We start from the raw sequence: 16,054 nt of genomic DNA, 5'->3' as shown, positions 1-16,054 counted from the left end.
TTTCCCAAAGGATAAACAAGCACAGATGGTTTTAAGGGAATCAATTTCTAGTTCCTCAACTTTTATATGTTCTCTTCCCTGAAACAGCTTTGGCTGAGAACTCTCCTGTGAGTTTTCTTCTCTTATGACCCTTTCTGCATGCTCTTCTTCTACTAAATAAAACAAAGGCATATTTCTTTTATATCCAGGATCTTACTATAACGCTTTATCTGAGGGTATGAAAATCTCTTGAGTTGCAAATAAAGGGACAATTCAAAATACTGACGTGAGGCTGAAAAGTGAATGCCAAAGTATCAAATCATTCTGTAGGGCCAGTGGTTTCCAATTCATCGCTTTCAATAAAATGGAAGGAGGATCTAATCATGATGTCAATTGATAGATCGTTAAAAATAAATTTCAATGATAGATTTTTAAAATGATCACTTAATGACAGACCATGAAAATAATTCTTAGTAACAGATTACAATATAAATTTTGTCACATAACTCAGAGTTCAAAGATTTCAGAGACACTGTGAAAACAAAATTCTTTCCTTTCCCATCTATTTTCTCACGTAGGTAACGTTCCTCAGAGCTTCCACCTACTAAAAACAAAAAAAAAAATAGAAAAAAAAGAGGATAGAACCATTGACAAATCCTGTCTCATTCAACAACAAATAATGCTCACTCAAATACATGAGCAAATGGGGAATGGAGGGGCGGGGGGGAGGAGAAAGCCCCACCCATTTCATTAAAGATGTATTTCTAATAAATGTTTCTTTTTTATGTTTAATAATGTTTATTAAAAATTATAATTTTAATAAGTGTGTATAATAATATTTGTAATGATAACTCAGTGTACATTAATTTCTTACAAAACTGAGCCTTGCGGTCATAGGAAATTTTAACAATTAACTTACATACATATGTTTAATTTTCTATATATTTTTATTGCTGAAAAGTATTTGCAATAAAGTAACTTTCTGAAAAGTTAAAATTGTGTAGAAGAAGTGGAATTAAAATATAAATTTAAGATGAAAAAAGGATAATACAGTATTTTCAACTGTTAATAGCTTTTTTACGCATTTTTTAAAAACAGAAAATGTTGACTATTAATTCACTTTTATATTTAAATTCCATTGGATAGATTTAAAATTTTATATATTATATATAATACATAATATATATATATTTACTTATATACATAATGTATGTATACATAATACATAATACATAAATATATATACATATATTTGCAACTATCGAAATTTGTGCTGAAAACTTTCACATGCTACATTTAAAATATGTGGGAAGGTACATGGTTTTAAACAATTATTTTAGGGGATATATATAGGAGCAAACAGTTAGATGACCAATGATCTACAGTAGAGAAGAAAACTATGGCCTGTGTCTGGTTTTATATATAAAGTTTTATTGGAACACAGAAATGCTCATTTGTTTACATATATTGTCTTTGGTGGTTTTTGTGCTATAACAGAACTAAGCTGTATGAGACCTTATGGTCTACAAAGCCTGAAGTATTTACTATCTGGCCCTTTATCAAATAAGTTTACCCATGCCTAAAGAATAACAGTTGCTAAATTCATTTAATTAGATTTGCCTATAGGATATTCACTGTCAAGTTTTAAGGCAAAGAATTATTCTATACGTAATAAATAATGCTTGTAAAGGACTTATCAAATGGACTTTATTTTCCTGACTTTTAAAACTTTACCCAAGTGAACATTTTATTTTTTAATATATGGCAAATCATATGTACTCAAAGCAAAAGATTATTTAGGAATCAGAGTGGTATTTATCCTTCACATGGATAATTACTTCTTAACATTTCCGCTTCTATGTGGGGGAATGCCAAATGAATTAGTTTTGAGCTTAAGGTTAGTTGAGTTCATCTTGATAGTTCATTTGCAAGTGGTAGCCGCGTAGCTCTCTACTGAAACAGTAGTTTTAAAGACAAAAAAAAAGGTGACATACATATAGGCAAGACCTTGGATTTTAAAAGAATAAATCAGCGTTTTCATCTGCTTTATGTGAAAACTTAAAAACTTTAACAAATTTATGTGCCAGGGAAACTTAACAAAATTATAAGCTAAACATCCACAATGGTAGCACACCCCCAATAACTAGGCAATTAAGTATTTTATTCTAAAAGTGATTGAAATAGCATCTTTAATAAGACATGTTAATAATGTTACTCTCAGTAAAGCCACGTATGAAATTCCCACCCATAAGAATGAAAAATGCTAAACTAGAGATTTTGCCTAACTGACTCAAAAGGCACAGAAGCAATTAAATATTCTAAGTCATCTGCTGCAGATGCTCATTTCATCCCAATGGCTCTTTCTGGTCTCCTCCCTTTTCTTTTTTTCCCCCTTGAACAAATTTAACCTCCAATGGCAATTTATTGGGCTGTAGGGCCATAGGAAAATGAATACAAATATCTTAACACTGCCATTGGCCGGGCAATATATTTCAACTTTGAAACTGCTCTGCAATTGCACATTAATCCCCTCACACTGAACAGAGGGTCCAGGAAGAAAGGATTGATCTCCTTTAATGATGAAACCCTGGCACTACAGTTTTATTTTTCACAACACAGTGCTGCTAAGAACCCCACTGTTATTATGAAAATTTCCCTAGCAAAGGAGCTCCATCACATTACCGGTGCACCAATTCATCATAACGTGCCTCGCTCCTGCTCATCAACAAGTCTGAGTGATGAAAAGATCCAATATTATCCTGACAGTACTTCATGCGCATTCTCAATCACACATTATTACAGCATCCATATTAATTTTCAGTGACACGCGTCCTAGGCCTGTTCAAATTAGGCAAACCAACGAGGGGGAGTTGATGAAATACCAGCATAGCCACAGCTCATTGCATTCCAATTTGCATGCAAATGGTTTATCAGGAAAATTCCATTCCCAGCAACCAGCAAGTGAAAAACAACTGTAATCTACACTTCAGGGCCACCATACAGAGCTTAATGAATCGCAAAGAGAGAAAGAAGTGACAGACCTATGAGAGGATCGATTTCCACTGGCAGCTGGTATGGCTGGTCTTGTACTGCACCTTGATGAGCTGGAATTCACAAAAGATTAAAAAAAAAGCATTATTTTTCATATACTAACCTACATAAAAATGCAGAAGTCAAATCTTATGTAGAACTGTTTCCAACCTCTAAATCTCTCATACACTTTTGTGAAATTTAAGGGAAAAAAATCCAGGTGCTTTCATGGCTAGCTTATTAAACATTTATTTTAGATTAGTGCTGTTCTGAACATGTGCCATCAGCAGTGGCTCCAGTCCTGGGCCATAAGCTATAGCAGATGCTTGACTGGCAACCTCTGATGCTGCAACAAAACAAAATTAAGTGGTAAAGCGCGCTGAAAACAAAATGTGACAACCATCTGCTGACTGTAGCAAATACTATTTTTTTGTTACTTCTTAAAAAGGCAGTTTTGAATGCTGCAGCACAAAGGATCCACAAAAACGTCAATTTATGATGGAGAAAGGGAAAGCTCTAAGTCAGGGAACATTTAATGTTTCATCCATCACTTAAAACCAATCAATTGAAAGTTTGAATAAAAATAAAGAAAGCTATCCACAGATAAATGTTTTAGTTAAATGCATTTGGCTGAAATACTTTCTTAAAGACTGGATTGAGGTTTTTAAGAAAAGTTTTATTAATATTTAATATTTCCATGGTTTCAATTTAAAAATACTCTGAGAAACAAATGAATAACAAAAATCAATCCACGCTAAGAATAGTTTGTTCAATTCTCAAAATGGTTCTGAAGATTCCTGCATACTTATTTTGTAATTGAGAAGAGATTTTGTGGGCTGTTTCCCTGTGAAAGGTAGGACTTAAGGTAAAGAGGTGCTAGGAAGCAGGAGCCACTGCTGGCTATTTACGGAGACTTAGGCAAATAGCAACTTGAAACTGAAGGGTTTGGAAGAGATGATCTTTTCAGCTTTATAATTCTGATAGTTAAATCCTGGGCCCCTGTCCAAATTATTTTCCCCAAATGACTCAGTCATTCATTGGGGTCAGTATCTCCCTTTTATAGACTCATCAGCATTTAAACTACTGTTTAGTTGGTATTAGAACTTTGCTTAACACCATCATCACTTAGGAAATCTTTCTGACTGTCCTTGAGGGGCTGAAAAGAAAAATGGGGTACATTCCAATGAGTTCATCAGATTATTTTAAAACTTATTAAAACATCATTTCCCCTGTTAGCAAATACCAACTTTTCAAGGCGGTTTCGAAGATCATTAATACTGATAAAATATCTGGGTAAGTATAATATTAGCATTAAAAATAATTATATTTGAGTATGTATAAGAAATTAAGGTAGCTGAAGAAAGGAAGCTGTATAACTCAGTCTTTTTTTACTAAAGGTATCGTCTTTGCTGATTACTGGCTCTGCCAGCAGAGATCACAGGACACATATAGGGAATGTTCAGGGAAAATGCACCAGAGCCTCTGATTTACCCAATAGTGCCATTTACTTCCAGTGATACCAGTGCTGATCAACACTAATACCTTGATCATTTTTCTCTACTTCTCTGAGAATCTGGGATCTCAGAAACATTAAAAGACACACTATCAGTGAAAGAGGTTTAGGAGGTTAACTATCTTTGGTCGGGCCTCAAAGACAGTTGCCTGTGTGACCTTGGGCAAGTTTATATAGCCTCTGTGTTTCAGTTTCCTAATCTGTAAAATGGGTTAGACTGAACAATATGAAATTAATAACACCTCACATTTTGACTTGTAAAGACGGTGATTTCATGGGTCAACCTAAATGTGGAACCTACATCCCAAGGGATTGAGGGGATTCAGTGAGTTAATATGTGTAAAGAGATTAAAACAGTATCCAGAACCTAGAAAATGCTCTTTAAATGTTAGCAGCTATTCTTTCATTCCCCGCTCCCCGCCCCCCACACACAGTTCCTGTAAGGCCCTATGAATGAGAAAGAAAAATAAAGATGATTGTTTTCTTTTTAAATGAGGACACAGACACTGCTGAAAGAAATGATAGGAGCTAGCTGTCTAGTGAACAAACTATGGAAATCATAGATTCTCAGAAAAGAACAAGAATCTAAATTTAAAAATAACAGCATAACATGAATTTGATTTTCATTGAAGAAAAACTGTTAAGGATTTCTGACATTCTTCTGCCTGACATTTGTTTTAAATCAAGGTATATCAAGGCAAGGTAAAGGTAGAACAAGATAGAATGAAAAATCAGATTTATATAAACATACTTGGAATGAGACATAGATTTAATAAAATGGATGCTTAACATTTTTAGGTACAGGTGTAAGCTCAGAATTGGAGATCATATTGTAGAAGGATAACTACCTGTGTATTCCCATATATATTTATCTGGTGAGGAGCTGCTCTGTCATAGTGTAAAGCCAGAGGGTGGGGACAAAACCCATTAGTGACACAAGATACAGACACAAAGGAGGCTCACTGGAGAGAATTACAGGCAAAGAATTGGCAAAACATATGCTGTCCCCCAAGTTCTTATCTTACAGAATGGTGAGCTTGGGATGGGAACAGTTGGGTGTACCCTAAGTGGCACTCCAGCAGAGAGATGCTGCCCCTAAATCAGTTTACATATCTATAGAAAAAGTGGAAGTAGGGAAAAGAACACCTGACAGCCAGCTACTAAGGCAAGCAAGCTTTCCAGTCCAGGAAATGGGCCTGCTCAAAATGGGAGTGCCAGGAGCTCGTCATCAGTGCTTTTGGAGTGTACCTAACAACCTGAGTTATCAGTTGGAGACCTAGTAGCCCTTTGGTTGAGCCAGTTCCTGCCGAGTTCATTCTTTGCGAGGCTCAAGTCAGCAGCAGAGAGCAGCCAGGGCTTTCCAGCAATTGAAAAGGTTTTTCTCCTCACATATGCTGTCACTCTGTTTAGACTGAAGAAGTTCTCAGAGCTGCCACACACAGCCACTCAGGATAAGCATCCTTTGTGCTGGCCCTGACACCACACGCACTGGTGCTTTTGCCAAGCTAAGAGTAACTGCACCCAGCGTAGGTAATCCTCTAGTGTGGTCGACAGAACCCACCACCAGCATGTTTTTCCTCTAACAAATGCTTTTGAGAGAATACAAAAATCACATTTGTTAAATTATTATCTTTAGTCCCAAAATATAAGTATGTCATCTACATACACATTTATCACTATAAGACAAGTTCACTTGAAGAAAAAGGAATAAAAGGACCTAATAATGGAGACAATTATATATACCTCGATTTTTACCTTTTCTACTTTTCCTGAAATCTATTCTCTAATCAAATACTGGCATTCATTTCCTTTCTAATAGCCAGGCAATGGCCATATTTAATAAATTCTGATACCAACCGCAGATTCTTCATGATAAGTACCTTATTGAGCATAGTCAGTGCACCAAGTTTTTGTTTGAATGTCAATTCAATTCTGTTCCATTCTAAAAGCTTTTGCATTTAATTTGGCATGAGGCCCTGTTCAAGAATTTATATTTTTGCAACCAGCTCAGGTTTTATAATGAGCAGTACTTTATGCACACTTTACAGATTTAATGACAAGTTAACAGACTATTAAAATCTATCTTTTACATTTTCCCACCTAAAACAATGGCTTGGAAAAAAAGCCTATAATTGTCAGGACTTTAGAAGATTTTCCTTCTTAAAATTAGAATTTCTAACTAGTTGCCAAAAAGAACAGTGCTAAATCCAGATCCCAACATTCCTGTTCTAATGAGAGGTAATAAATCATAGAGGGGTGATCATAAAATTTGAGTCAGAAAACTTGGGTTCAAACATGGCTCTGCCACTGACTGGCCATATGTGATACTGAACAAGGCAAGCTCCCTGGGGCTCAGTATCTTCATTGGTAAAACATGGGGCTGGATTAGATGTACTCTCAGGTCTCCTCAAACACTGGTTTATGTTTCTAAGGGTTATTTCAGTATCTTGCTGTTAGTTACCCCGACTATTCAACATATAATGGAAAAACAGAATGTACTTATGGGTTTGTAGTACTTTGGCTGTGTAACTTAAGTGTTCTTTTTTTCTGTCATTCATGATAAATAATATGATGTTATACACAAAAGGCACATAAACAGGCAATCAAAAGTGTTTATTGAGTAAACTAATAAGTGGAAAAAAGGAGAACATCTGATAAATAAATATAAACTGCATATGGACACAATATAGAATATCATTATATTAAGATATTAGAAATAATATTTACTTACAAGGAATAAAGACAAACCACCACATGCCAAAGAATAGGTGATGCTTTAACATTTGTATTATATACCGCAGAGGGGACTTCTTTAAGCCTTTCAAACTAGTAAATATTTTGATTCAGACTAATGCTGGGAAATTGAAAAGCTCAAATGTTGAGATATTTACGTGTATATTATAATATCTTTATACAGTGTGCAGCAGTTACTATGCATTACAATGATACTTCTTTACTTACCAGGAAGGTTGTGCCACTTGTTCACCGCAAATAGCCTGTTAGCAGTGACTGTGATCACAGCAGGAGTCGCCAGACCAGGCTGGGTGTTAGCTGCCACATGAGTGACAGGGGAGTTGGAGGGAAACTTTAGGACCATGATAACATCCTGCTGGGCTTGGTCTGTGAACATCAATGGACTCTGCAGGAGGAGATACTGTTGAGTGGGCATGACAAGACCCAAATATACAAGAAGGAAAAGACAAAGAAAGACAAGAAAGAGAGAGGGTGCAGGAAAAGAAGAGGAAAGACCATGTTAACACAGGTTGCAGCTGAGAGCATGGTGAGCAGAAAGGTTTATAGAAACAGCAGTTAGGATTGGCTTGTTTTTCATGTATGTCATTAGTTGAATGTTTTAGTGACTGAAGTAGAATACCTTAACAGAAACCTTTTAAAAATCCATAAATTTTATTAGCTCCCTTCCCTACCCCACTCCCATGAAGAACTAAAGAAATGGTTTTATTTAGATTCTAAATAGGCAAAGTATTGGGGATTGCATTAAACCATTCCAATTGCTATAGTGTGTCAAGTACAAAAAAAAAAAACAAAAAAACAGAATGAGGATAGGTAACAGGTACAAAAGCAAGGCAAGGTAATTTCCAAAGATCGTCAAAAGTTGTGTTGAGGTAGCATGAACATTTTTGACAACTAAATAAAGAGATAATTAAAACATATATTTATAAACAACAATTATACACATATATGTATTATTACAGTAGAGAAATAACTTATGAATGTAATATACAAACTTAATTATAAAGGTGTTTCAAAGCAATGCATAATTAAATGCATTTGTAAAAACAATATATTTATATAGTGTACCAAGTCATAAACACTGCCCTATTATAATGGAAATGCTACTGTTTTCTGCTATCACTAAGGATAAAGAAAAATAACTAGATGCCCCTCCTCTCCCTTGGTAAAAAAACAAAACAAAACAAAAAACAAAACAAACCTAAAGCTCAAGACTTCTGATTTCTCCTTTCCAAAGCAGCAAGTAATTGAAAATGTTAAACAAAAATCACTGTCTGTTCTAATAACTAGCAACAAAATAAATCTTGAAAACTACTAAGGATTTAGAACATTCCTACAACTCATATGTCATAATCCAAGACATATATAACAGCACTCTGATTTACTGGCTTTATTTATATGTTGTGGTGGTATGCTATCACACAGTAATTGCACTGTACGTTTTCAGCAACCCTCTTCTACCATGTCTATTTTCTAATAGCTGATTAGTATCATTCACAATTGAAACACTTTGATGAAGTGCTTCTGGCTGCTTTCCTACTGCCATATTTCAAAACACCAGGTATATGTAAATGTGTAGGCACATATATTTAACACATATTTATTCAGAACTGCTAATAAAAAATTAAATACATTTGCATTTTTATTATCAGTCCTTTTAAAAAAGTTATTAAGAGTACTTAGAAAAACATATTGCACTAAGAATTCCTATTTGCACTCTTTGCATAAAGGTGTAAATAAAGGCAACTAATAAGCTACCCAGACACCCTTCTGAGCAAGTGGCTAAAAGCCAATCAATATTATGAGTTAATCCTCCCTGGATGCTCATTCAATTAAAGGTGTCAGTAATGCCTCATCTGATGTGGCCTCAATTAAATCCAACTATCTGATGGTGTGAAAACACAGGGGGATACAGCAACAGCAGCAAAACCAGACAAATAGGCAGCCTTCGTGTGCCTGCTAATTACTACACCTGGTGTATATTATGGCTCATGCACTTAACGCAGCACGAGGTGGCTTTAATTTCTGCTTTATTCATGTGTGTGTGTGTGTGTGTGTGTGATGGGGTGCACTGACAGTTGATGGTGGGGGGATTCATCTGAATGGCAGTAAAAACAATAAACATTTGGGCCTCTAATTTTTAAAACCTCTATATCAATTAGTATTTTTTGTCATACAAAGAACCTTTTATATAGTTTTTAAGGAACTCTGTGAAATTGGGTAAAAATGAGAAACAATGAGCAACAACAAATACAATACCCTACAAGCTAGTTTTAAAGAAGTCTGGGAAAAGGAAATGAACATCATTTTGGAGTACCAAGCCTTATTTTTCAGTTATGTAGTTTTTTAAAAAAAATAATATTTACTAAAGTTAATTTATAAACTCTGAGAAAGTCAGGGTATAACATACATCATAAAGTCTCACTGAAAGGAAGTTGACAGTTATTTTTGAGCTTAACAGTTCATATTGTAAATACAATTAAACTGAAATTGAATAATTCCAATGTTTATGCCCTAAAAAAAAAACAGAAAAATCTCTAATGTGTTAGGAGAGGGTCTTGTTTACACAGTGACTCTAGTGGGCCAACTTTTAGCTACATGACAAGGACAAGCTACTTTCCACAGAAAGCCGCAGACATCATATCCCGAACTGTGCACTACATTCTTACAACAAGCTGTCCCTCCAGTCTGTTCTACATACTCCATATTGACTAGTGCTCCCAGTGCAGGCAAGGAGGAGGAAACTCTTGGGAGTTCCATCATATCCTTGGTTGGTTAAGTATGGAATAAGGAGGACTAGGAATAAGAGAAAGCACATTCCAGCATACTGGGCTAGTCTGCAGTGATGGCAACAGCTATAGATGAGGACAGTTGGTAAAACAGGGATCAGAGAAACAATCCTTCATCTAATCAATCCCAGGAGCCTCCGGGAGTCAAGTTTGAGGCAGAAGTAGGAAAATGCTCGCCAAATTTCATTCAGATTTCCCAGATTAAATATGCACTTGTTGACGACTCTGGTTTCTTTCCAACACACCTTTGTTTCCCACCCACATATGTGTAAGATGAAAAGCACAATTTGTACAAGTCTGGAAAGGAGTTCAGGGATTCAATTCAGAGGATACAGATAATGGGAAAGACTGTACCCAATCCTATATGAGCATGTGCCTTCCTACCCTAGAAAGCTGGTCTGCCGCAATGAATCCTTTTGCCATGTGAGAGAGGCTTGGAAGTAGGAGCTCCTTCCTTGCCCCGGTGACCAAATCTGTGCAGAGACCCAGGTAGAAAGTCACTGGAGCAGTGGAGGTGTTTCCATTAGCCAGCATCATGATATCCTGAGTCTCACTGACAAGCTATTACTAAAACTAATTCTAAACCACAAACATAAATCATTCTTACTATTTTTATGGCATTATTTTCCACTGTTCTTGCTAAATGTTTGCTCTTTGTATAATCTTCTGCTTACTGGTTACCCCTTAAGTTACCTTGAATCTGATTTCACCTATTTAAAAACACTTAGGGGAAAACATGATGCAAATAATTTCTTTTTAATTTTTTTAAAGTTTATTTATTTTGAAAGAGAGATCAAGTGGGGTAGGGGCAGAGAGGAAGAGGAGAGAGAATCCCAAACAAACTCTATACTACAGGCACAGGGCCTGATACAGGGCTCAAACTCATGAACTGCGAGATCATGACCTGAGCTGAAACCAAAAGTCGGATGCCTAACCGACTGAGCCACCCAGGCACCCCATGATGCAAGTAATTTTTAAAATGCTTATAGTTTATTGTGATGGCCAATTCACACCTAGAGAAAGAAGGGGAGAAAGGTTTGGAAGGAGAAAGATGACATAGAGGGCGAAAAGGAAAAATACACAAGGAAGATGGTGAGATGGAAAGAGAAAGAAAAAAAAACAAACAGCCAGAAGTGAAAGGGCCACATCTCTATCTCTTGCTCTCTTTGCTGCAACTGTCTCCTTCCGAGTATTGGTCAAAATTCTACCATCTCCAGCTCCTGATTCTGGGCTGGACCAATAAAGTGTGGTGTAAATGATGTGTGAGAGCAAGCTTCAAGAAGTCTTGCAGAAGTGTTCTCTTGGAACACTGTTCCTACTGTGGAAGTGGCTTGGGCTAACTTCCTTGATGATGAAAGACCACATGGAAACAGAAGTCTGGCCACCGCAGCCCACCCCACAGCAGTGCATGAGGGAGCCAAGGTGAGAAAAGCAGAAGTGCCTGCCTAACCCTCAGAATCATGAGAAATATAAATCACTGCATTAAGCTTTGGGTGGTATGTATATCAAACCATCTTTTCTTCTCTCTGCGATCCATTATCCTTAGTAACAATATCCTATGTACTAGGATTAGTTATAAAATTCCCAAACTGAAAAACATATTGTAAAGATGTAAAGAACAAACACATTAGCAAAACTAATCTAGAAACTCATAGGATCAAATCAGAAAACTCATCAATCCTATGTCCGGAGCCATTATCCTGCAGTGAGGATATGTGACAATGGTAAGTCTTTTAATTCTTCAATGCAAAACATGAGCTGATGAGATAGGAGAGCACTGGAGCAATGTTTACGTTTCCAAAGACTCCAGAACAGCATGTACTAATATTTGCTGGTTGTTAGTAGGTTGACATCACATAAAAAGAACAGGCTCAGATGTGGTAGGGAATCTCAAGTACAACAAAAACACTGTTATGAATGTCAAGCATGGTCTCAGAGGCAAGAAATGAAAAGAGTGTAAGCAGCACTTACCACTTGCATAGCAGAACCTCTGGGAGGATGGGGCTCTATGAGTAGTTGAGAAGGTGTCTGTCCAAAACTTCGGATTTGAGCTTCAACAGCCTGAAAACGGCACAGGCAAGTTTGAGGGTTAAGAGGTACTAATTATAGGCAGTAGAACCACAACTGTCACCTGAAAATGTCATTCCATACTTCTGGCTTGTTTCACATTGAAAATCAACTTTGTGTTTTCACAGTGGGTCTAAGCACCTGGCAAGGGCACTGAGGGTGAGGTCATCCTTTAGTACTGTGTAAGCTGTTCTATAAAACCCATGAAACCTTCTCATCTTGCTCAGTGATATGAAACAGAAACCAGCTATTACAATCAGAAATTGTCCTTTTTGGCTTCATCTCTGTTTTCTTGCATTTTTTTCTCCTGCTTGCATCATCCCTGATGACTAAAGCTAATCTTTTACAGGTATAGAGAAAACCTATTGCTGCTTTGATTCTAGGCCCCATTTCATCGTGGGAAGTAGAAAGGAGGAAAAAAGAAACATAGCACCTGTGAAAATGGCTTGATGCTATTATTTTTGCCATAGAAAGAGCATTATTGTTGACAGTCTCTTTGAACTTAGGTGGCTAAACAACAAAGTAAAAGCCATATGTTGCACCCAAGCATGAGACAGTTAAAACAGGGACTAACTAAACATAAGAAACATGTGCATGCTCTTTCTGAAAGACGTGTACATGCACCCTTTGCAAGGCAATCCCTTACCATGGATCTTCCTGTACACCTAGCACAGATGCTCACTTCCCAATCACCAACAACTCCTTCATCATGGGAAACTACTAAATGCCAGATGCTATCACTATCTCTAATTACTTTATTTGTTTACTTGTTTATGCCAGTCTCTTCCACTAAAATACAAGATCTATGAGAGCAAGGACCTGATCTATCTATCTACTTTACTGTTAGATCCCTAAATTGGGTGAATGATATATAGTACGTGTGAGGAGACCGAAGGAAGCAAATATACACAAAGACTGTCTCAACACCATGACAGTATTCTGAAGTTCCAGGTTAAATGAATGAGGAAAACTTCTCAAATTCATAAGAGAATATATGTTCATCATGTTATTTTTTTAATCCTTAAGAAAATAGATCCTTAATTTTTATATGCTCTGTAGGACTACAGGCAATTAATATTTCATAAACAAGGAACTATAATCATTATCCAGGATTAATTTCCTTTTTTTATTCGTTGAGGATACCACTCGTAGTCCTTTACAGTGAATCTTGTAGGAAACAATGACAGCAATTCATTCATTTATGCGTTCAATAATCGTCAACTATGCACATAGCAGTATTAGGTCTCAATGTTTCAGTCCTTGAATGCATTCCCAATATAGAAAGCAGGGCAAATACACTCAGAAGGTTATACAGTTGTTTCAATGAGTTCAAGGAGTGCTCTATCATTTGCTTAGGCAGAAGAGATTGGAAAACACCTCTGTGAAAGCTGAGTGGTATGGTGGAAGATGGGTTTTGAAGTTAAACAGACCATGTTCAAATCCTGAATGCATACCACTTATAAGCTCTGTGATCCAGGTAAGTTATTTAATAACCTCTCTAAGTTTCAATTTTCTCTCATGTAAAATGTACACAATAATAGTATCTACAACATGCTATATTAAGAATTAAATGATATTTACATAAAAACCATAGCAAAATGCTTGGTATAGATTAGACCCACAATATGCAGTCAACAAGTATTCATTAAGGGCTGATAATACCAACAAATATTTATTTAGTACTTACTATTTACCAGGAATTTTTCTAAGTGGTTTACTATCTTTTATCAGCTAATCTTTAAACTATATGATGTGAGTCCTTTACTATACCCATCTTATCTATAAAGATAAAGAAAATAATGCACAAAGAACTTAAATATCTTGTCCAAGGTCATACAAATGGCAGACTCAAAATTTGCACCTAAGCAGCATGATTCTAAAGCTAATACTCTGGGCCATTAAGCTATCCTTTCTTCTTATCTTTTAGGTACTATACCAAGGTCTAGGGTACAAAAAACTGAGCACCAAAAAGCAGGAGCCTACAACCTAATGAATGAATTAATAAGTTATCTCTATTATCATCATCATCACCATCATCATCACCATCTTCATCACAAAGTATGTTCAGACACAGTTAGTAAAGTAGCACAGCTAGGCAAGTTTGGTTTTAATAGCAGGAGATAAGACTGTTGTTAGACTTTAGAAATAAGAAAAGGAGCCAATAGGGAGCAAGGAACAGAGACTAGGATCATTTCAGAACTTCTAAAATGTTTTTGATCAGTGAAATCAATTTATGATCAACATCAGGACAATCTTGAAGAAGAAAAAGTATCACACCATGGGAGAGCTTGAAGCCCAGAGGTAGTCACAAAGAAACAGGTGGGATTGCTATTTTATGATACACTGATTTATGGACAAATAGGAATGTGAGTTTTAAATTTCTTTTAAGAAGAGTTGGCAAAACCAGTGCCATTGCCCTTGACTGCTGCTTTTGGTGGTCCCTGCCCAAAGGCCCTCATGTCTTTTTTCCTATTTAAATAAAGTAGAGGGAGGAAGAGATAACTTCCATACTTGGCCTGTGGCATCAGATGGCTAAGAGTGTTAATCTGGACTTTGTCATTTATCTGCTGTGTGATTTAGCTTAATCTCTGTCCGTCATCTACAAAGTAGAGAATAATACCCAGTTCACAGAATCATTTATAAAATTAAATAATACTTACAAAGTATTTAGTACAGTACTTTAGCACATACAAAGCACTAAATAAAATGCTGCATTATCAGGTTTGGGGCTCAGTATGATCCCCATCTAACACAGCTAAAATAGCGAAGGAAAGGAAGAAATGTTTCAGGAATGAATAATGATAATGATGAACATATTATTTTAGGAAACTGGAGTATGGCTCAAGATTTCAAAATATACTTCAGTGCTAAGCACCCAGAGACAAAAATATCTCTTTGAAGGTTCAGACACCAGTCCAAATCAAAAGGGATTATATATCTCAGTCTTTATGGAAGTCATTGTGTTTGAAAAAAAGAGATAAGTATGTGAGCCAGGGACTAAGGAAAAATCAACAGGTCATAGAGTACGGGGACTTTGACCAATGAAGAAAAAAGCCAGACTAGTTCTTTTCTTTTGAACTTGCATATTTTCGAGAGTAGTAAAGAAATGAATGGAAATACAAGTTTCTGTTAGGAGAGCTAGTTTGCCATGAGAAAATATATTTTATGTGACATGTGGAATCTAAAGAGATAGTGATAGCAATCTACTCATGTTGAGATATCCAATGAGCAAAAGAAAACCCAAGACTGGCTCTAAAATGAAAGATGAGTATTGATTTAATTATAATTCATAAAAGAGAAATGTCAGTCAGTGGTTTTACATCTTTCTCTCTCCCTGTATATATGTATTTTTAAGCAGCAGAAATGGCTTCCTTTTTCCAAATGCAATATAACATGAAACCCCAGTATGTTAAAAATATAGGTATAGGGCTATCTACTTTAAAAGTGGATAAAGCCATCCTTAATAAGCTTCCTTTGCAGCTCCTGAGGCAATTCTGAGAAATCTTAGTGCTCTGCACACAGTATGAAACTCACTGGTTAAACTCCAGGAAGAAAATACATGAGACACAAAAGGACCTAGAGCTGGCCCTTGGGAAATAGTCATATTTAGGGCATCATACAAAAAACTAATGAAGAAAACAGAAGAGGAAGAGTTAGGAGTAGGGGAGCAGGATCGGGTGATACAGAAGCCGTAAGGTGAGAGTTCCAAACAGAATGATCAGTAACATTAACTACTACAGAGAAACTAAGAATAATGACATTATTGCATATTAATCTTAATTATAGATATAAGCTTAATGTAACTGATCTTGATAATACATGTCTTGCTTTGTATTTTACATTGTTTTGAAATAAAAAGGATATGATGGTAAGACAACTTTCAAAAATATCAATGTTCTTTTTTAACATTTTTTTTAAGTCTTAA

General features: G+C 36.0%; 1 protein-coding gene across 3 annotated transcripts in view; it reads right to left on the bottom strand.

Annotated features, from left to right (window-relative positions):
* LRBA (LPS responsive beige-like anchor protein) overlaps nt 1–16,054 on the bottom strand; it is a 781,201-nt gene that overhangs the window by 38,714 nt on the left and 726,433 nt on the right. For all 3 annotated transcript variants that reach the window (XM_042983782.1, XM_042983784.1, XM_042983783.1), the window contains 3 exons: nt 12,034–12,123; nt 7,484–7,661; nt 3,021–3,083 (listed from right to left, as the gene is read on the bottom strand). In XM_042983782.1, the coding sequence (XP_042839716.1) occupies nt 3,021–3,083; nt 7,484–7,661; nt 12,034–12,123 (331 nt within the window). The remainder of the gene's footprint in view (nt 1–3,020; nt 3,084–7,483; nt 7,662–12,033; nt 12,124–16,054) is intronic.

This window comes from Panthera tigris, chromosome B1, assembly GCF_018350195.1.
Source record: "Panthera tigris isolate Pti1 chromosome B1, P.tigris_Pti1_mat1.1, whole genome shotgun sequence".
In the NCBI taxonomy this organism is placed as follows: domain Eukaryota; kingdom Metazoa; phylum Chordata; class Mammalia; order Carnivora; family Felidae; genus Panthera; species Panthera tigris.
Note: the sequence above shows the minus strand (reverse complement) of the source record. Positions and strands in the feature narration are given on the sequence as shown.